Here is a 22035-nt window from a genome sequence, read left to right on the forward strand (position 1 = left end):
CTGCCACCTTGCAAACTCGATATCATATTGCGGCCCATTCCTGTGGATAGGTTGTTTGCAGGTGCTCCCCTGGGGGACTGGGCACTAGTTCCCCCCCTCCATCTTCGCCTCTCCCTGAAGAGGTCTGGCCATGGAGGCTCAGACTTTGAAGGCTGCAGGCTCTGGAGGGAACCCCAACATTCTGTTTTCCTTTCTTTTTAAAGGACGGATTCTTGGTTAGAGTTTTGCTTGCAATGAGAGTGGCAAACCGAATGGGCTGCAAAGAGGCAGGTGTTCGTGCCATAGGAGGACCAACCTGGGTTGGGATTGCATTTTTGCCTTTTCTATGTTGGCATCACCTTCCATCTCATAAAACCCACCATGCCGCCCAGAGAGTTTTGTTGGTTCTGTACTGCTGCTTTCCAATGCAGCAGGCCGGATGGTGTATTTCGGGCAAGTGTTAAAGGGAAGGAAAACTTTCAGATCTGAAGAGTTAGCAAAGACTGTGCTGAGCATTTGGCAGAGCCTGCCTGGCAACTTTCTGCAAAAGTCTCAGCAAAAACAAGGTCTAAATTTAGCCCTGCAGCACAAGTGGCCTTTTATATTTTTCCGGCCTCGCTTGTTCACCAGCTTCTCGGCTTGTTCTGCTTTCACTTGGCTTAAAGACGGGCAGAGGCTTAAGTGGTTAGATGAAATGTTCCTCATCTAACCATCCTTGCTTGGCTGTCAGAGGGAATCCAAAAGAACTGACTGATGAGTTTAGGATGCTGCAGTGGTTCTGAATCCCAAGATCAGCGGTGCCTTGCGCAAGAGTCTTGCAACCACTTCTGGGGAGACTTTGCCCCCCCAAAATGTGTGTGTGGATGCCAAGGAGCAGCTGGCGCCATTTGTGGCTCTGTGTTTGGAGGCCTTTCCACAGCTGGGCAACATCCACCCTGCATCTGGGCATTACAGAGTGTTCTGGCACCGTCCCAGCTTCTTTCAACGTGTCTTTTAAAGAACCCAGTCCAGGAAGTGGCTTTGCTCAGACTGCAGTTTGTGTGAGGCTGAGCACAGCCTGTTCCATCTCATTCCTCCTGGTTGGAGCTTTGGACTGCAATTCGCAGTGGCAAACAAGGTGCTCTGTGCACAGCCCCATTGACTGTGGTTTTAACTAGAGTTAACATCTGGTCTGGATCAAAAGGGGTACTACTTTCTAAATGCAAAGTAACAATGCTATGTAGTTCATAAGAGAGTCCAAAGCACTTCAGACGGTCCTTTGAGGTAGGCCTCTTCACAGTGATGGGTTTGAGGCTGGGAGAGAGTTGAGAGTGCTGCTTCTTTTGTGCAAACTTTGTAATGATCTTCCCTGATTTCATAGTCTGCCTGGGGATGGGCAATCTTTAGTAATAGTAATAGTAATTTATTATTTGTACCCCGCCCATCTGGCTGGGTTTCCCCAGCCACTCTGGGCGGCTTCCAACAAAGATTAAAAATACATTAGTGTAGGGATGTGTATAGATGCCAGGAGAGGTTATATTTATTAGATTAGATATTATCCTTCCTTCCTCACATTTGTGAATTCAACAGAGTGCATCCCTTTTCAGCTTAAAAGGGAAGCTTAGGTAGGCTAGTCTTAGCCTTTTAGTTTAAGTAATCCAGAATGCTTTAAGGCAGACTGGATTCTCCTGGCATTTCCCCCTTTTCTCCCCTTAAAACAATAATCGCACAAACAGCCTTGTAAAAAATAACATTTATTCACTCAGAATACTTGTTGAGGAGTAACAGATACAGCAGCTTTGTTCAGGCAGGCTTAACATGGTAATTCAGTTAGAAAGACATGCTGAAGTCTAGCTTAAGATGGTGTCTGAGCAATGGAGCTCAGACATGCACATGTTCCCACATTTCTGGCTTGATGATGAGATGAAGAGTAAGAGTGAAGAGAAGCCAAAGAGCAAAGAGGAAGTGTCCAGCCAGGGTACAGGGGGAGTGGCTCTCAGAGTTCTCTCTAGCAAACCTACAGGAAAACTTGTGAGCTTCAGCGCCTATAATGTGCCTATCTAGCAAACATGCATTGTTGGTTTGTCTGCATCATAACTATCCCACATTTAGGGGCCCGGGGCCATGTGCCAGAGGAAGATAAATGGTAAGGTAAAGGACCCCTGGATGGTTAAATCCAGTCAAAGGCAGCTATGGAGTATGGCACTCATCTTGCTTTTCAGGCTGAGGGAGCCGGCGTTTGTCCACAGACAGCTTTCCGGATCATGTGGCTAGCAGGACTAAACCGCTTCTGGCGCAATGGAACACCGTGACGGAAACGCTGTTTACCTACCCGCCACAGCAGCACCTATTTATCTACTTGTACTGGTGTGCTTTCGAACTGCTAAGTTGGCAGGAGCTGGGACAGAGCAACGGGAGCTCACCCCATTGGGGGGATTCAAACAGCCGACCTTCCGATCAGCAAGTCCAAGAGGTTTAGACCACAGCGCCACTCTTAGTCAGAGCCAGCCACATTCTCTCTCTCTCTCTCTCTCTCTCACACACACACACACACACACAGGTTCTTCAGGGAAGGACCATCACTCAATGGTAGAGCGTCTGCCCTGCATACAGAAGGCCCCAAATTAAATCCCTGGCAGCATCTCTAGATTAAGACAGAGACCGCTTCCTTGAAACCCTGGAGAGCCGCTGCCAGCCAGTGTGGACAATACTGAGCTATATAGGCCCCAGGGCTCTGACTTGTTAGAAAGCAGCTTCCTATGTTCCTATTCCCAGACATGCATTAACAGCAACACTCATGGATAGACAGATGTGCAGGGGTGGCCTCATTCCTTGAGCTTTCCAATAAAATTATGTCCCTCTGCCACTAGCCTGCCAAGCAGCTGTCATCCCAGCCTCCCTATTTCCTCATTAAAGTGCAGATGATCACTTGGGGAGGAGGGACAGTGGTCTTCATTGGATCTGGACCGTGGAGGGGGGAGGGAGAACCTCCTCCCTGGTGCCCTTGATCTGTCCTTGATTGCTGCCCTCTTGGGACTCTTCCCTACTGCCCAGCTGGTGTCCGATTAGCAGGGCAGTGGGGAGAGGCAAAAGGGGGGCCACCAGGGGAATGGCCAAGGGCTGCATGTGGGTCACAGGTTGGCTCCTGGTCTAGCCATGATGCTAGGCTAGAAAGAACAGCCCCTTCTGGTTAAAGGATGGGGGTTGTATGTGAACATGATCAACGCCCCTTATTTCAGAGCATTAAAGGTTCACTGCATTCAGAAACCTTCTCTGCCACTTTTATTTTCAGCTTCCTGAGCATAGCTGTCAACTTTTTCCTTTTTTTAAGGGACATTCCCTTATTCCGAATAGGATTCCTCGCAAGAAAAGGGAAAAGTTGACAGCTATGTTCCTGAGTGCCTGAGGATGTTGCTTTGCCCAGTCTGTGAATGAGCGCATTCATTTTGGACTATAACTCCCATCAGCTTTAGCAGTGCTGCCTAGTGCAGATGGGACCTGTAGTCCAAAACACCCGGAGGGCACCAGGTTGGGGAAGCTTTTCCTGTTAGCCTGATGCTGGCAGACGGTGGTGTTTTTCCGTGGCCTTCAGGGAAGTTGGGCCCATTGAATGGATCAGCTGCTGATTGGCGACTTCTACAATGGGGCTGTGCAGAACAGGAAAGGCTGGATTGTTAGCAAAATGACCTTGGTTGGGTGCAAGAACCTTTTTTGTAACTTAATTTTACTTTTCAATTCCCAAAGCAGGATAAAACAACAATGCGCTGTGCATGCAAAAAGAAAAGAAAACCTTAAGGGAGTTAAAGGACTTTCTGTGCGGTAAGGAGGGTGGAATTGTAAATGTGTCCCACTCTCGCAACATGGAGAGGGCTCTTGGCTCTTAGCTTTACATTCATAACACCCTAGATTCAGCTCCCAGCACCCCCAGGTTGAGTTGTATGCTGCCAGTCAGTACAGTGGTACCTCGGGTTACATACACTTCAGGTTACATACGCTTCAGGTTACAGATTCCTCTAACCCAGAAATAGTACCTCGGGTTAAGAACTTTGCTTCAGGATGAGAACAGAAATCGTTCTCCGGTGGCAGCAGGAGGCCCCATTAGCTAAAATGGTGCTTCAGGTTAAGAACAGTTTCAGGTTAAGAACGGAGCTCCGGAATGAATTAAGTACTTAACCCGAGGTACCACTGTATAGCCAGTCAGATGAATCAATTGGTCTGACTCTGTATAAGATACCTCCCTGTATTCCTTCTTAACTTTTGTATATACCAGAATCCCATTCTAAAGGTTTTTTTAAACCCTCCTAAAAGACCAGGGAGATAGACTGACATTTATGGCACTGTGAAGAATTCCACAAGCACAGATCCAGAATGAAAAATACTTGGGCTAGATCAGTCGTTAAAGCATGAGGCTCTTAGAGTCGTGAGTTCAAGCCCGTGTTGGGCAAAAGATTCCTGCTTTAGCACGGGGTGGATGACTAGATTTACCCTGGTGGTTCGTTCCAACACTACTATTGTATGTTTTACTACTGTAGAAGTCACTGATGCATCAGAAGAGACCTACAGCAGCTGGGTCAGGCCAAAGGGAGCCCATATAGTCCAGTGGGCAACCAGGTGCCCCAAAGGGAAGCCCAGAAGCAGGACCTGAGTTGAACCAGCAGTGGTTTCCTCACTTGCGATTCCCATAACCATCATGGTAGCCATTGATAGCATTCTCATTTTCCATGCATTTAGTCTTATCCCTCTGCAGGGGCTTTACAGAGGCTCTTAGAATAGTCTGTCTTGCTGGTTGACAGATGCAGGTGGTTGCATGCAGAGCCAGTGTGGTATAGTGGTTAAGAGCGGTAGTCTCGTAATCTGGGGAACCGGGTTCGCGTCTCCGCTCCTCCACATGCAGCTGCTGGGTGACCTTGGGCCAGTGACACTTCTTTGAAGTCTCTCAGCCCCACTCACCTCACAGAGTGTTTGTTGTGGGGGAGGAAGGGAAAGGAGAATGTTAGCCGCTTTGAGACTCCTTAAAGGGAGTGAAAGGCAGGATATTAAATCCAAACTCTTCTTCTGCTGCTGGTGGTGGTCCCCTTTGGGACAGTTTCTCGCTGACACATCTGGCCACGGCTTCTCTCTGATACGACCTGAATTCTCAATAGCATCGCTCCTAAATGCCCTCGCTAGAATTGTAGAGGGTACATGGCTCCTCGCTTGGACTGAGAAGCCAAAGGCAATGAAATGGCTGACTAGATGGCGAGGAGTATAAATGGCAGAAGACTCAGGATTAATGCAAGTGAAAGTAGGGGGTGGGGAGTCCGTATTAGGCCCTCCAGGTGATGGCAGACAAAGCCTTTTCCTCTGCCAACATTGTGTCTGCCCTTTTCCCAGTGGTGAGAGATCTGTTGCATCCCAGGAGCTTCTGCTGAGCCCTCTGTAGCCTGCTGTGGCAAATTGTCAGTGCATTTTGCAGATAATTTCGCCTCCAACAGGAGGTGGATACAGCCACTGCAAAGGTTTTTAATGGAGACCTTTAAGCTTGTCAGGCCTGGGGATGGGGGGAGACTGCTTGGAGGTTGTCTCCAGATCCCTTGGCCCTTTCCTTTCCTGTCTTAGAAGAGAGCCAGGGCAACTGAGTCTCTTGATTGGAGGCAGTGGTACACCTCTGCCTATCCCCAGACTCTAGAGAAACCCACCATAGACTCTAATTTTTCATTTCATTTCACTTCACTTTTAAGTTGTATACTGCCTTTCTGTATTACTATATGCAAGGCGGTTTGCGGCAACAAAATATACAACAGAGAACACACACCTTATTATAATAATCTAATCCAGTACAAAAAGTCATAATAAAACATTCCTGTAAATGAAATGACTTATATCAAAGTAATATTCAATAATATGTTATAATAAAATAGTACACAACAAAACCAACTCTCAAAATTATTAATAATTAAACAGAAATTCATGCTTAACAATTACAATAATTAGTAAATGATGATCAATAAAAATACCTACAAGTCACAAATTGCATAAAATACCACAATACATACAAAACCTTGTAAAATGATCAATTGGAGAAACAAAAACATACAACCTATTAAACTTTTTTTTTTTAACCATCATTGTCCAGTGACAATTTTACCATTCTTGGCCAAGGTCTTGGAACATATGGGGGTTTCTCAGCTCAAAGTGATTTTGGAGGAATCTAGTTTACTCCCTGGTTTCGGGAATGAATGAGTCACAAGCAGGGAAAGTGCAACCCTGGATGTCTCAGTGGCTCTTGAGATAGTGGATTATGGGATCCTGCTGGCTCACCTTATCCTCCATCCTTTTTTAAACATTTCCACAAAGCCACCAATGGGGGAGGTTTGTTCTGAAACAGTCACGGCTCAGCTCTGCCTCCTTGTTTTCATCAGCCACTGCCAGTGAGGCAGCAGAAACCTTAAACCAGGTTCGATTTGAATGGGGGGCGAACCAACTGGAAATTAATCCAGATGAGGTGGAGGTACTGCAGAGAGCCTTTCCTTCTACTCTGGATGGAGAGGTACATCCTGTTCTGAAGGTGGCTGCCAGAGTCTTTGCAGTAGTGAGGTGGTGCGTCCATAGCACACCTATTTTTTCCCATCAGTTGCATTCACTAACAAATCACTTCTGGGCTCAATTTCAAGTACTGATCCTAAGCCATGCAGATCCTAAGTCATCATCTCAGGTACCATCAACATGCCCTCATGGGCCTATCCAACTCCTGCTGCTCTTGGTTCTCCCAGTACCTGGTAGCAGCAGACCCTTTTCCGTGGTGGCCCCCTGATTGTAGCACTCGCTCTCTGGGGAGATTAGCCAGGCCCCCTCCCTTCCTGCTTTCCAAGCGTGTTCTGAAAACCTTCCTGTTTTGATAATGGATTGTGGTGTTTTTCTCAGATGCCCGTTTTCAAGCTGCTGTTGCTCTCACGGCGTTAAGAGCTCTCTTGTTTTGAAACTGTGCTCGCACCGTGTCGGCTTTGTAGGAAACTGCTTTGTGCAGGCTTTTTAAAGCCTTGGAAATCTGGGCGTAAATAAATACCAGGGTTCTGCAGTTTCCTGCTCCACACAGCACTGCCTCCGCCCTGGCTGCGGAGCTGAGAGGCGAGAGCCAGCCTCCCCTTGCCCACGGCTGGCTGCCAGGCACTTGACCAGAGGTTTGGGGGCAAAGAGCTCAGGATCAGCCTGTCCTGGCCTTCCCTGCCTGGGGCTGCAGCCACAGCAGGGCTGGGTCTCCCGGGCTATTGCTCTCCTCCTGCTTCCGCTCCCTAGAGCTGTTTCCCCTGCAGGAGCGACCACTCATCCCTTCCCCCTCTGCAGAGCGTCATTCCAACCCATAGGCTTCCTTTCTGCTGGAGTGGTGGCTTTCTGCTTCTGCCACCTGAGCGCCAGGGCAGAATGGGCCTTTCAGCTGCAGAGGAGGACTTATGCCTTCTCTTGAATGCTGATGGAAGCAGGAAGGGCTACTAAAAGGGGAAGACTTCGACCACACCGTGTCTGCCAGCGACCGGATCTGTGCTGGGCCAGCGGGGGGAGGGGGGCGTTGCATTACAGGCGGCCAGCTGGAAGCAGCTTTGTACATTATTTATTCAGGCTGCCTCCTCTGCCCAGCCGCCCTATTAAATTCAGAGCTTGTCACCTGCAGGAGGTAGTACTTTACTACCTCCAGTTCATGGCCATGTCATCTCCCAGAGGCCGTGCCTAGGCCAAACAAACCTGTAGGAGGGACGCAAGTTAAGGTGCAAGATTTTAGTTAGTGCTGCTTGACTTTTGAAAAAGGAATCGACCGAAACTCAATTAAACCTGCTAAACACAGCGTTGAAAGTTTAGATCTGAGGTACGTGCAAGAGTTTGCGACCCTGTATTAAGCAGATTTTTAGTGGATGTCTTAATAATGTGATTTATTACTTATTTGGGGGGGAAATCTAAACTGTCCAGCCAAATATTGGGGGGGGGCGGGAATTGATGAAATGTCAAAACAAGCCATGAAAACAACAGTATTCCACTGATACTCAGAGTAGACCCATTGAAATCAATGGACCTAAATTATTGACACCCATTAATTTCAGCAGGTCTATACTTACTATCACTGTATACAACCCATCATAAATCAGAATTTGATGACAGATGAATTTTGAATACAGTGTCAGGATGGTTGGTTTTCTGCGAGGGTGATGTCTGCATTATTCCCTCCTCTGCCAATGGATTAATATCATGGGTATGTTTCTATCAGCAACATCAAACAGGATGGACCAATGTCCACTGACTGAGATGGCTTTAAAAGGAGGTTTAAGAGATTCATGGAGGAGGAGGAGGAGGAGCAGGGTGATGGAGGTCTCTCAGTAGGTCTAGCTCAGCCATCCCCAAACTAGTGCCACCCAGCTGCTTTGGACTACAGTACAGCTCCCATCAGCCCCTGCCAGCACAGCCATATGATGTCCTTCTAGTGGTGCAGCAGTAAAACTGCTAGCACACTTGCAAAGCTAAGCAGGGTCCAATATGATGGAGGGGCATGTGTTGAGATTCCTGCATTGCAAGAAGTTGGACTAGATGACCGTCAGGGTTCCCTTCCAACTCTACAATTTTATGGGTCTTTGTGGGGGCTGATGGGAGTCGTAGTCCAAAACATCTGGACAGCCCCAGACTAATGACTGCGGGCTTGCAGCAAGTTTGGTCCCTTGCCCACAGCGCCATGGGATGAGCCAGTCAAGTGAAGGTGACTGCCTGCATGTTGAGCTAAGCCTTGACCAGTTTCTTGCACTCAGGGCTCCTAAAAGTGCCTGTTGTGGGTTGCGTGCCAAATGCCAAGCTGTGCCAGGTTCATTGCGTGGTGTAGTTCATCTCAGGCTGACAAAAACAGATTTGGAGCTGTTATGGGTCAAAGGCAGATGGGAATGGACCCTGAGAGATTTCTGGTGATGGGGAGGAGGGGGAATGGAAAACTGAAAATGCTTAGAGTGAGAGGTGCAAAGGAACCACCCAAAATCTGGACCAGGTGGAAGACTGGAGCAGCTCAGCCGGGTGGGTCACGCTGTGCCCTTCTGCAAGAAGTACCTGAGGTGCTGATTTGGTGGGTTTCATTTTGCTGCTGTTTGTGCTGACAGGTTGGTGGAGAGGAGCTCTGCTCTTTCCTCAGGGAGAGAGTCATCCGGAGATGAGAACCGTGTCTCTCTCTAGTTGTTGGACGAAGGCAGCCAAATCAGTTCCTGGAGCGTGGGTGCAGCCAGCTGTCCATGAGGCATCCTGTGGATGCCTTATGCAATCTCCTGTGGGTGTGTTTTGGGGGGCGCTGGGCTAATGCCAGAGGGAGAGAGGGGAGATCATTCCAAGGTGGCCCATCCCAAAGGCTTACTTAAGCATGCTTTGGCAGGGAAAGATGATGAGCTGCTCTGATGCTTTGATTCCTGTATTTGAGTCCTGTGCTGCAGGGGGTTGGACTAGATCAGCCTTTCTCAACCTTGGGTCCCCAGATGTTGTTGAACTACAACTCCCATCATCCCTAGCTAGCAAGGCCAGAGCTCAGGGATGATAGGAGTTGTAGTCCAACAACATCTGGGGACCCAATGTTGATTAACACTGGACTAGATGATCCATTGGGTTTCTCCCAACTCTACATTTCTGTGATGCTCCTCATGTCATGCTCTTTCTGTATAGTCTGAGGACAGCCCATGCAAATCATCACATGCCAGTCTAGTCCCTGGGTCAGGACTGGGTGGGCGAACTCTCCCTTTGTCTTGCTGGCTCCTGTGCTAGCATGAGTTAACCATAGAATCGTAGCGTTGGAAGGGAACATGAGGGTCATCTGGTCCAACCCCCTACAATGTAGGAAACCTTTGCCCAAACTGGGGCTCAAACCCATGACTCTGAGAATAAGAGTCTTGTGCTCCACCAACTGAGCTTATCTGAGATCTTCACATCCTTCCAGATTTCAGGTCTGTGAGCCACTTTGGACAAACACTAACCTCTACCTATACTTTTGTAAGTACCTGGCACTCAAATAGGGACAAACAGTACGACTCAGTTGGGTTCCTTCTTTGCGATGGGGTTTCAAGCGTGGCGTTGCCAGCCCTTACATACAGCATAAGCATTGCTGTTGATGTGTCCCCACCTGATCCTGCCACTAACCCTGATCCACCTGCCCACTGCCTCATGCTGCCTCCCTCATAGATAAATAACAGCTTGACGGAGGCTAACAGCCCTGAGTGAGACCATCAGAGGCCCTGTTGTGCTGAGGAAAACAACAGCCTTTTTGTGAGGGCTAAACACCCACCACCAGTTGGGGAGTCAGTTTGCACGGTCAGAAGCATTTCACCGGGGCCTGTGAATAATTTGTTTTCACCATCTGATTTCGCATGCAGTCATCAAACATGTGCCGTCGCCAAACTTTTAAGAGGAGCATCCGAGGCCCCTTCTTTGTGGTCTACGTTAAGAACACAAGAAGAGCTTCCTGGGCCAGGCCAATGGCCCATCCAGTCCAACATCCTGTTCTCACAGTGGCCAACCAGATGCAACTTCTGGGAAACCTGCAAGCAGGATTCAAGCACGAGAGCACTCTCCCGCCCCGGAGTTTTCAGTGACTGGGATTTAGAAGCATTGCTGCCTCCGACTGTGGAGACAGAGTACAGTCACCATGGCTAGTATCTATTGATAGCCCTCTCCCCTATGAATTTGTCGAATCCTCTTTTAAAACCATCCAAGTTGGTGGCCATTGCTTCCTCCCGTGCGAGCGATTTCCACAGTTTTGCCACACACCGTGAGGAAGCGCTACCAGCGGTGTTTGAAATTAGCCAGGCGCATTTTTGCGACTGGTGCAAGTCCAGTTGCGTCCACATGGAGATCTCTGGGTGCCAGGCTGGCGACTGGAGAAAGCAAAATGTCACTTAGAGAAGGACCTGAGATATTTTCCCTGAGTGAATTTTATTCTGGATTGCTTTATTTGACATCTTAATGTGTTGTAAACCGCTTGGACATTTGTTCTTTAAAATATAAATTGGTATAGAAATGGAATGGAAGAAGGAATAACAGTAAAAATAAGAATAAATCCCATCGGGATGGTGGTGGTTCCTAGACATTCTATTGTGGCAGCCACAGCCTAGGTTTAAGGTGTCATTTGGTGATCACATTATATATCTAGGCTACGGCTGCCACAATAGAATTATTTAACGCTGACTACGAGTGAAAGCTGTTACATAAGTGAGTACCAGGAGGCCCTATTCATGTGTTACAGTTGTGTTTGTGTAGCGCATGGCCATGTGGGCAGTGGTGCAGGTCCAGCCTTCAGCCCCACCTCTGAGGTAATCTTCTTGCAATTCTTCTAGGCTTTCACTCCTCAGGTAGTTGGAACCCAGCCTTGTTACTCATGTAACTTGCGATAACCAGGTTGGAGCGTGCCAAAGTCCAGATGAGGGCAATGCCAAAACATCATAAAATAGTGTTCCCCACGACTCTCCCTCAGGCTGGATGATAAAAACTATGAAGGGAGTTGGGGGTGGGGAAGACTGTTGGTGTAAGCCAGGCTGTTTATCAAGGTCTATGTCAGATAAGTGTTTAAGATGGCTGAACTAACAGGTTTTTTCTTCTGTCTCTGCTCCCATCCCCTTTGGTTTTCTTGTTTTTAATAATTAGCCTGATGGAGAATTCTGAGGAATTTGAAAGCTGGCACACTGACCCACTTGAAAACATTTCTAAACTACTTACTATTTAAAGCCCTCTAAGCGGTATGCAAAAAACATGACATGTAAACAATAGAACAGTGTAATAAAAACAGCAAAGTAAAATCCAGTAAAGTAGTATTATAAAAAACAACAACACAAGGGTTTTGTTATGGCAGGGCCGGGTCTTGTGGGTCAGGGAAAGCCTGGGCAAAGAGATCATGCTTTTGTGAGACTGGTGGGTGATGCTACATGTCTGGTGAAGATTTGTTGAGATGACAGTAGTAGGGACTTTGGGGGGAAGTGATGGTGTGGTGTTAGAATTTGTGATCTTTCATAAAGTCAAAGGTGAGTGAAGCCTAAACTGCCCCTTTGCTTTTCAGGAAAGCTGCTTCTAATAAACTCAGACAAATGCTATGTAGGGTCCTATGGTGCAGAATTGTTGAAGATGGAGTTAAGGAAAAGTGCAGCTGCAAACCATTTCAGTGAGAAAGAAAAATGGTGGCAGTAGGGTCAACATCAAAAGCTCAGAACTGATGTTTAGAGCAGCAAAAAGTCCTTTGCAAGACTATTCAAAGCAACCGGCGGAAGGCCGTGGTGAGCCCCCCTGCTCAGGAAGGAGGGGGAAATGTTAATGGATGAACAAGTACAGAGGAGCGGAGTACAACCTACCTGCAGTAAGTTGCCCAACCGGTTTAGGGCCAGAATTGCTATTCTAGACTGATAATGAGTCGGTTAGGCAATACCTTTGAATGAACACTGGGCATGCTCTATTTTACCCCCGAGGAAGGCATCTGGGGACTGAGGCATCTGCGTAGCCTGCCTGCTGTGAAGCAGAGGAGGATCCGGGTGGCTGTCAATTATGCAGGGCGCCAAATTCTCTTTTTTGATGCTGATACAGGCAAAGCACAGTACGTTACAATGGCTGAATTCTCTGGAGAGCCCCTTCTGCCTATATTTTGGGTGGGGCCAGAAACCTGCCTTGAACTGCCTCCGGTGACACACTAGTCTGGCCACCCCTCCAGAAAAAAAAGAGAAATGTGTGGAAAAGTAGCTTCCAGATCGTTCCTTGATTATTATTTTTAAATCAAAGGATTGTGTGCGCTTCTGTGTGTAAACGACATTAAAGAGATGACAACAAGTGCTAAAAAAAACACACAAAAAACAACACTGGTCTTCAGGGCTAGGTGAACGGCATCCTATGGTATTAAAGAAACTGCTGGTGTACTCTTGAAGATCTCTGGGTCCTCTCTGAAAAGCATGGACTAAAGACCAGCAAGTGTTGTCTTCAGAAAGGATGAGCTGAGAAAGTGGTCAATCTGACTTCAATAATGGAGGGAGGGGGAGGCAGAACAGCTTATAAAGGTGTCCTCTTGATTAGCAATACAGAGATTAGGGAGAGATAAATGTGTCAGACTAATAATCTCTTTCTCTCACAAACTTTTCTTTTAAAAGAAATCAATTTACAGTGGTACCTCAGGTTAAGTACTTAATTCGTTCCGGAGGTCCGTACTTAACCTGAAACTGTTCTTAACCTGAAGCACCACTTTAGCTAATGGGGCCTCCTGCTGCTGCCGCACCGCCAGAGCACAATTTCTGTTCTCATCCTGAAGCAAAGTTCTTAACCTGAGGTAATATTTCTGGGTTAGCAGAGTCTGTAACCTGAAGCGTATGTAACCTGAAGCGTATGTAACCTGAGGTACCACTGTACTAGTTTAGTGGATTGTGGGAATGTTGTGAACATAAGTTATCTTGACTTCAGCCAAGAATTTGACAAAGTCTACCATGATATCTTGCTTAGCAAATTGGCTGAATGATACTAGATTGCCAAGTGGATTCGCAGCTGGATGCAGGGGTGGTGTGTTCTGTTTTGCCGCTTGAGGTGAAACAGGATGTGCCGCTTTGTCTTGCAGTTCCTACCACCACCTACCTTGCTGCTCCTGCTCCTACCACTGCCATGTGCCCTTCTGCATCTGCTGGTGGTGGTGAAGCACCACCACCACCATCAGCACCCATTTTGAAAAGATCAAACTGATTTGGGGTGAGATCTCACCCCAAACGGATGCGATCTTGCCCAGTATTGGCGCTGATGGTGGCAGTTCTCCTCCACCGTTGGTGGAGGTAATGGAGAACCCATGGGTGTGTTGCATGGGGAGCTTCTGCCACCTGAAGCAGCAGCCTCATGCTGCCTAATGGCTGGGCCGGCTCTGGATGGATGGAAAATAGTCCTCTGGGAGTGCTCATTAGTGGTTCCTCACCCAACCAGAGGGAGGTTAGGATGGGGGGGGGCAGGTGCTGGGCTCTGCCTTGAGTCAGGAACTGCTTGTGCACTTCCCATGGGGACACTTGGTTAGCTACTGTGAGAACAGGATACTGAGCTGGACGGAACCCCCATAACAGACTCTCCTTATGTTCAGTCTTTTATCATTGTGTTAGATGAATGGGTAGAGGGAATCTTTATGAGATTTGTGGATGACCCAAAACTGAGAGGGGTCACTAACCTCTAAGAAGGTGGGAACACAATGCAAACCGACCTTGTTGGAATGGAAAAGCTGGACTGAAACCAACAAAACGCATCAACAGAGATAAATGCAAACTTCTGTGCTAAGGTGGGGGGCTCAAATCTGCACACGGATGGGGGATGCCTGCCTTGAGAATCTTGGGATTGCTGTCAGTCACAAGTTGTGTATGAGCTGGCAGTGTGATGCCACTGCAAAAAAACCAGAGGCTAATGAGGTTTTAGGTAAAGGTAAAGGGACCTCTGACCGTTAGGTCCCGTCGCGGACAACTCTGGGGTTGCGGCGCTCATCTCGCTTTATTGGCCAAGGGAGCCGGTGTACAGCTTCCGGGTCATGTGGCCAGCATGACTAAGCCACTTCTGGCGAACCAGAGCAGCGCATGGAAACACTGTTTACCTTCCCACCGGAGTGGTACCTATTTATCTACTTGCACTTTGATGTGCTTTCGAACTGCTAGGTTGGCAGAAGCAGGGACCGAGCAACGGGAGCTCACCCCGTCACAGGGATTCGAACAGCCGACCTTCTGATCAGCAAGCCCTAGGCTCTGTGCTTTAGACAGCGCTGTTTTAGGCTTCATTAAAAGACCACATTTCCATGTCAGAGGAAGTAATAGTTGTGTGTCAGTTTGTGCAAATTAAAATGTAGTGCCCCAATCTAGCCTCTGCAGATGCATCCACAGCTGGATGGGGGCCTTAATGGGGCTGCTTCTCTCTCATTCCCAACTGGCCTTGGGCCAGGATATCTGAAGGGCCACCTCCTCTTGCATTCCATTTATTCATCTTCTCCTTCCTTCAAAGTGCTTACATCTATCTCATCAGCCAGAAGAGGGTAAGAGGCTGTTCCAGAACACTTAAGCAGAGGGAAGAGCCTTGTTCTGGCTGAAGCAGGGGAATTTCCCTTTTGTAGGTGCTGAGGCCCGAAAGCCATCCTAGGACTTGGTGCTGTGAAGCTGCTGCTTTCCAGCATGGCAGGGCAGGGAGATGGAGGTGTCTCAGTCCAGAGACAGCCCCATTGAGGGAGAAGCACACAGACATGTGTCCTCGGTAGCATAAGCTGAGCAACTGCTTGAAATCGCACTTGGTCCCATTGAAATGAATGGGAACTGCATTAGGACACTTTGCAATGGGGCAGGAGAGTTTTTCAGTGTGACCAGCAGTGCAGTTCGGATATCCTGTCTCAGGCACCACATACAGTTGCAATCGGAATTATTCAACCCCCATTGCAAAACAGGTTTATTATCCAAATTTTCAGTCTTTCAGCTGTTTGCAATGAGCAAATTACACAAAAGCAATGGAAATAGCTCCACACAACAGATACTTCAAGCAGTTTCCCCCAAATTCAGCTGAAAATGCAACTCAGTGAGACTGGAGAAGCCAGTATAAGTTGCTTTTTCAGCTGAATTTCACCTGATTTGCAATGGGGGTTGAATAATTTCGATTGCAGCTGTAGCATGGAACTGACACAAACCATATTGCTGTTAGCATAAATACAAAATATGGATTAATATATTGGACTATATGGAGATGGTAAAATTGACGGCAAAAATAAGAGACCAAAAGGACGAAATTGTTTGTGGAAGTGTCAAGATCCCTTTCAGATTATGTGAGAAAATATTACAGTCAAATGAAATCACAGGCAGGTCTGGAAATATAGGCAAAGGAATGAGAAAATGATAAAGGAATGTAATGTGAAATATATGTTATAGAAATAAGTATTATTTTTGAGGTAGTAGATAAAAGGATTTGAACAGAAACATCATGGAAGTAAGGAAGGGAACTTGGGAAGTCAAAAGGCTAAGGGAATATTGCATGGAAACTGAATTGAATTTGTTAAATTGTATGCAAAATCAATAAGAACTTATGACAAAAAGTAGTTAATCCGCAGGATCCCACCAGCCTACTTTCAGAAGGGCGGAAGGGGGAGGGGATAGAGCTACTTGGGAGTTTTCCTCTCCCCTCCTCGCAGTTTGAATTCTCACTCAGCAAAATCTCTCCCTAGAGCCAGGATCATACACCCAGTGCAGAAGGGGAAATGTGTTTGCTTCAGTGACTTGGTGACAAATCCTTTGAAGAAACATACCGTATTTTTCGCTCTATAAGACGCACCAGACCATAAAGCGCACCTAGTTTTTGGAGGAGGAAAACAAGAAAAAAAATATTCTGAATCTCAGAAGCCAGAACAGCAAGAGGGGTCGCTGCACAGTGAAAGCAGCAATCCCTCTTGCTGTTCTGGCTTCTGGGATAGCTGTGCAGCCTGCATTCGCTCCATAAGACGCACACACATTTCCCCTTTTTAGGAGGGAAAAAGTGAGTCTTATAGAGCAAAAAATACGGTAATTCCTTTATCGGAAACCTTCCCATTACGGAATTGATTTGCAAATCCACTCCTTGGGATGAGGAAGGAGGGGGGAGGTGGACTCAATAAACCCAGCCAGTGGCTGGTCCTCACACTCCTATCTGCAAACGCCAAGGTTTAACAGGAACAAAAAGATTAAACTTGGGAGGCCTTAAGGCTCAGCCAAACTGCAGTTCCTTACAACCTTGAGAGCCAATTCCCATACCACAATGTGACTTATCTTACAGCCCTCCTCCCTACAGATGCGGAGAGAGGGAGAGACGTGCCCCACTCAGAGCAATGATACACTGTTGTCTCCTGTAACCAAGACCAGGAACTCCAGAATTCCAGCCTCAAGGCTGATTCACATAGTTGCATTGGTTGTTTATTTCTTCTCACAAGAACTGTTGTCTTTGACAGCCAGGCCGTGGTTGGAATAACTTCAGCAAACATGTCTTCTGTGAGGGTCTGCATTTGGCTAAGCTCCAGGCACGAGAGAAGCCCCAAGAAACAAAATGAGAAGGGCATAGGATCTTGGGGGCTTCTCATTCTCCTAACATGTTATTTTTTAAAGGTACCATTTGCTGCTTTTTGTCTTGAGGTGGGGGGAAAGGAACATGCAAATTTTGCATTTTCTGATTGAGCACTGCATATGAACATAATGAGAGCCTACTGGAGCAGGGCAATGGCCCTTCTAGTCCAGTATCCTGTTCTCACATTGGCCAACTACCTGTGGGGAAAACCTGCAAGCAGGATTCAAGCAGAAGAGCACTTCCCTTCGGTTTCTAGCAAGATGTTCACAGACACACAGCCTCCAACCATGGGGGTACAGTAAGCCACTGATAGCCTAATTCTCCCCCATGAATTTGTCTAACCCTCTTTTAAAGCCCTCTAAATTGGTGGCCATCACTGCCTTTTATTGGAGCGAGTGCCGTAGTCTAACTATGTGCCATGTGGGGAAAGTCCATTCTTTTATCCGTCCTGAATCTTCCAGCATTCGTGTAGAGCTTTAGATCAGTTGCTAGAGCAGGAGATTCTAAATCTCAGGGTTGTGGGCTTGAACCCCATGTTGGGACAAAAAGATTCCTGCATTGTAGGGAATAGGACGAGATGGCTCTCGCTGTCCCTTCCAACTTGATAATTCTATGAGTTCTAGTGTTATAAAAGAGGGAGAACAACATTTCTCTGTCTGCTTTCTCCATGACATGCATCATTTTATAAACTTCTCCCATGTCACCATGTCACCTCTTCCTAACCTCGTCTCCAAACTAAGAAGTCCCAAACTCTGTGACTCTTCCTCATAAGGGAGTTGCCCCATCTCAATATGAAGAACAGAGGATCTGATGAACGGATTATTAAAAACGCGTGAGGCAAATGGTGGAAGTCTTTTTTTTAAAAAAACAACACTTTATTTAAGGTAGATAAGGACAAGATGAAATTATGCAATTGAATATAAATATAGATGGGAAACGGCTATGTATAGTGAATACTTATCTACTTTTAAAAATTTCCACCTATGATCTTTTTCTTTTACTTCTATATTTTTTCTTTGTTATTTTTTTCTTTTTTCTGATATCTTTCATTTCACTCATTTATTGTGAATAGCATTTTATAGCAGTATAAATAACTGTAAATATGAAAAGAGACAAAGTATTCTCTAATTTTTTTCCTTTGGTTATATGTATTTTCTTTTTCTTTTGTATTTTCTTTTGTTGTAAATATGTATGCTTTCTAATTTGTACTTAATAAAAATAAAAAATTAATTAAAAAGGGAGTTGCTCCATCCCTTTGATCATTCGAATTCCCTTTTTTCAAATTGTAAATTCTTTTGTAATGCAGTGTACATAAAATGGCAATACCTTTATGAGAGGGAGCAAGAGAACCAGCTGAGGCTTTCTCCTCCTTCTCTGCTAGACCTCTGTCTGGCACCATTAACTGCATCTCCTTCCATCTGGCTTCTGCCTCTTAGCTGTTTTCAGTGGTGGCCAGTGTCCCAGGTCTAATGGCCATATCTCCTCATGACATGCTGTAAGAAAACTTCAGGTGTGTTCACATCTGAAGGCAGCACCAGCAATGGGTGGCACATGAAATGGTTTGGGGCTGGCAGGTTAGGAGGGGAGCTGCCAGCCTCCCAGGTTGTCTTCTCTGTTGTCCATCTGCACATAAGGCAAAAAAGGGCATTTCCACAGAGCCTCTGTCCTTTCTGGATGTTTGGAAAGGACCAAAAGGTCACCCACACCCGGGCAGCACCATGAGAGATACAGGCATTCTATTCCGGTGGGCTACTTTGGACTAGACCAAAGTCCCACAAGTAGCTTCCCAGGGTCTTGGGCAGAAACCTTATCTCTTCCCTACTCCACAGCTCTGCATAGTTCATTATCTCTTGTCTTCTGAGTCAGGGATCCTCTGAAATAAAGCTGCAGTCCCAAACAAACGGACACTTGCTGGAAAGATTGTGATAATTTTCTGAACGCACTTTGGTGCTTGTTAGGGAGGACCCAGGATAGTCTTGCAGCAGACATGACTGCAGGAAAATCAGGAAGGGCAGGAACCTGGGACATTGCAGTCTGTGTGCAAAGCTGCTTTGAAGGATGAGGCTGCTTCTGCACTGGCCACACTTCCGTTCTCTCATTTTTCCAGCGCATCTGCACAACACTGAGCAAAATATTCCTTTCCTGTTTTCCTTCTGCAGCTTCATTCCACCTTTATGATGTGCTTATTTAGGCAGCTTATGTGGCAAGTAACTAGTACACCGAATGAATGACACTACACATAATAACTATTTGCTTTTCTTCACAGACTTGTCTTTTAGCGGGATGCCGCCCGGCTACGCCTATGACGTGGACAGGGCCGAAGAGCAGCGTCGCCACCATGACATGATGCCCTACATCGACGACTCGCCCTCCTCCTCTCCCCATCTCAGCTCCAAGAGCCGAGGCAGCCGTGACACCATTTCCTCGGGGTCTCTGGAATCCACAAAATCAGTAAGCCTCCTTTTGACTCTTGGAGCGGACTGTAGGAGCAAACCCACTCAGCTTCTCTCATTTGCACAGTTTATGTAAAGTAAAGGTAAAGGGACCCCTCACCATTAGGTCCAGTCGTAGCTGACTCGGGTTGCGGCGCTCATCTCGCTTTATTGGCCGAGAGAGCCGGCGTACAATTTCTGGGTCATGTGGCCAGCATGACTAAGCCACTTATGGCGAACCAGAGCATCGCACGGAAACGTCGTTTACCTTCCCGCCGGAGTGGTACCTATTTATCTACTTGCACTTTGACGTGCTTTCGAACTGCTAGGTTGGCACAATTTATGTACTAGTGGTTTTTCTCCCCTATTTCGTACAAACTATTGTTTTGTCAGTTGGAAGTGTGTGTCTGCGCACCACCTGGCCAAAGTACTGGACCCCAACTTCAGTTGCCCTCTCTGGCCAATGAGAGATCTCCACAGACGTTGTGTTCAGGTTCATTGTCCTAGAGATAAGGAAGGGATTGTGGCTTGCTTACGTTCCCAAATGAAAGCTGCAGTTGTCAGGAAGGGTGAGTCCTTCGCTGCACCTATTTGCCACATGTGGACTATCACATCCAGGCAGATCTGGCTGCCTTCTTTCTTCCTGCCCCCTGAGACCTGACCCGTGATGCTCAGCCCTTGGCCTCTTCTGGGTCGGCCTGCAAGTCTACATGTACATGCTCTGACCTCCCCAGAAGCCAACTCTGCCCTTTGCCTGCCAAGCTGCCAGTTAAGATCATATTTCCAGCGGAGGGGTTAAACTAAGCTGAAATTAACTCCTTGGTAGTTCAGGGATCCTGCTGTGTGTACATCAATCGTCACTACATGATTCATCCAGTATGACAGAAGCTTTCTCATTTTATATATAGCAGGTGGTGAACCTGGGCCGTGCAGGCGTTGCTGGACTACAACTCCCAGCAGCCTCAGCCAGCCTGGCCAGTGATCAGGGCCAGATCTGAAGGGCCACAGGATCACCATTCCTGAAGTATAAAATGACACTGTTGTCCCTGGGGTGTGCACTGCCTTGCCTTCCCTTTCAAGAGTTTGCTCTCGAAATAAATAAAGGGTTTGTATTCACCATAAGATTGTAGGGAAGGAGCAAGCCAATACTGTACAAGGACGTGAACAGTCCCTCTCTCCCTCCCTGCTTTTTTCCCACTGCAGAGAGCTTTTGGCATCTTTTGCGTGTGCTTTTAATTCCCAGAGCCACCCGCTGTCACTCATCTTTTTTTGTGGTTCCTTTTACGATTCCTCAGCCGTAGCAGCTGGAGCAAGTAGCAAGGCCTTTTAATTTCCCCAGAGTCTGCTTCCGCAGGAGGGGGCGAGGGGAGAATGCAGCATGCCTGGTTGCTGGCATCAATGTCTGCTTTCCCCAGCCTGGTGCCCTCCAGGAATTTGGGGCCAGCACCAGCATCCAATGGGCCTTGCTGGCTAGGGCTGATGGGAGATGTAGCCCAAAGTGTTTGGAGGGCATCAGCTTGGGGAAGGCTGCTCTAAAGTCACATGCCTCTGCACTGAGGCAGTGGTTGTAGCTTCTGATTGTGCCAACGGGGCTGATTTCTAGAATCAAAGTTGTGCCGGGAGCTGGCCCTTCCTCCTGGCCAGCGGCTGTGTGAGAAGCTCTTTGCTCTTCCGAGGAGCTTTTACGAGCAGCTCTGGCATAATATCCTGGCTGGTAGACATCAGAAAGGTGGCCTTGCCTAGTCAGCAGCTGGTTGGTACATCCTATCAGGGGTAGGATCAAAGGGTGGCCAAACTGGTTTGAGAAATACTTTCTCTTCTGGCCTTGGGCAGTTTGGCATTGAGGAGCAAAGAGTGCCTGTGGCACTTCCCAAAAAAGCTTTAACTCTTTGCTGATAGGGGAGGGAGATACTGCACCCGTCTGGTGATGTTGTTTTGACTCCCAACTTTTTCCTTTTAAGAAGTCTTTTCTCTGAAGTGTGACCCAGTCAATTTATGGTATGATAACTGCAAAGCTGTGGGAATGGAGTTTTTGTTTTTTGTTTGTTCAGTCTGTCTTTGTAGTTTTATCTTTTTTTTGCTCTCATTGTATACACTGCTTTGGTAGCTCCTGGCTAGGAAGTGGTGTATAAATCTGTGTTATTATGTATCATCATCATCATCATCAATGGAGAGAAGTATTGGAGGCACTTGTGGCCCAGCCTGGCTACTCCTCAGGAATCCCAGTTCATTAAGAAAAGCTCAATTGATCTATGATATCTCATTCAAAATGCTCAAGGCAGCGTAAAGTACCATAGGGCAGGAGTGGTCAACATGGTGCCCTCCAGATCATAGAATTGTAGAGTTGGAAGGGACCCTGAGGATCAATTAACCCCCTGCAATTCAGGAATATGCAGCCATCCCATATGGGGATCGATCTTGCAACCTTGGCATTATCAGCACCATGCTCTAACCAATGAGCTGTCTAGGCATTTGATGTTATTGAACTCAGAGGACTGTTGGCCAACCGGACCACTGGGGCTGATATTGGGAGTCCAGTATCCGGAGAAAACCACCACCATGTTGCTGGCTATCCATAACATGACAATAAATATACAAGTAATGG

The 22035-nt window shown here is 47.1% G+C and overlaps 1 protein-coding gene across 1 annotated transcript in view; it reads left to right on the forward strand.

The window, feature by feature from the left end:
- BCR (BCR activator of RhoGEF and GTPase) overlaps positions 1–22035 on the forward strand; it is an 89625-nt gene that overhangs the window by 20019 nt on the left and 47571 nt on the right. Inside the window, exon 2 of the mRNA XM_053369192.1 lies at positions 19265–19449. Within this exon, the coding sequence (XP_053225167.1) occupies positions 19265–19449 (185 nt within the window). The remainder of the gene's footprint in view (positions 1–19264; positions 19450–22035) is intronic.

The sequence above is a fragment of the Podarcis raffonei genome, chromosome 16 (genome assembly GCF_027172205.1).
Source record: "Podarcis raffonei isolate rPodRaf1 chromosome 16, rPodRaf1.pri, whole genome shotgun sequence".
NCBI lineage: Eukaryota > Metazoa > Chordata > Lepidosauria > Squamata > Lacertidae > Podarcis > Podarcis raffonei.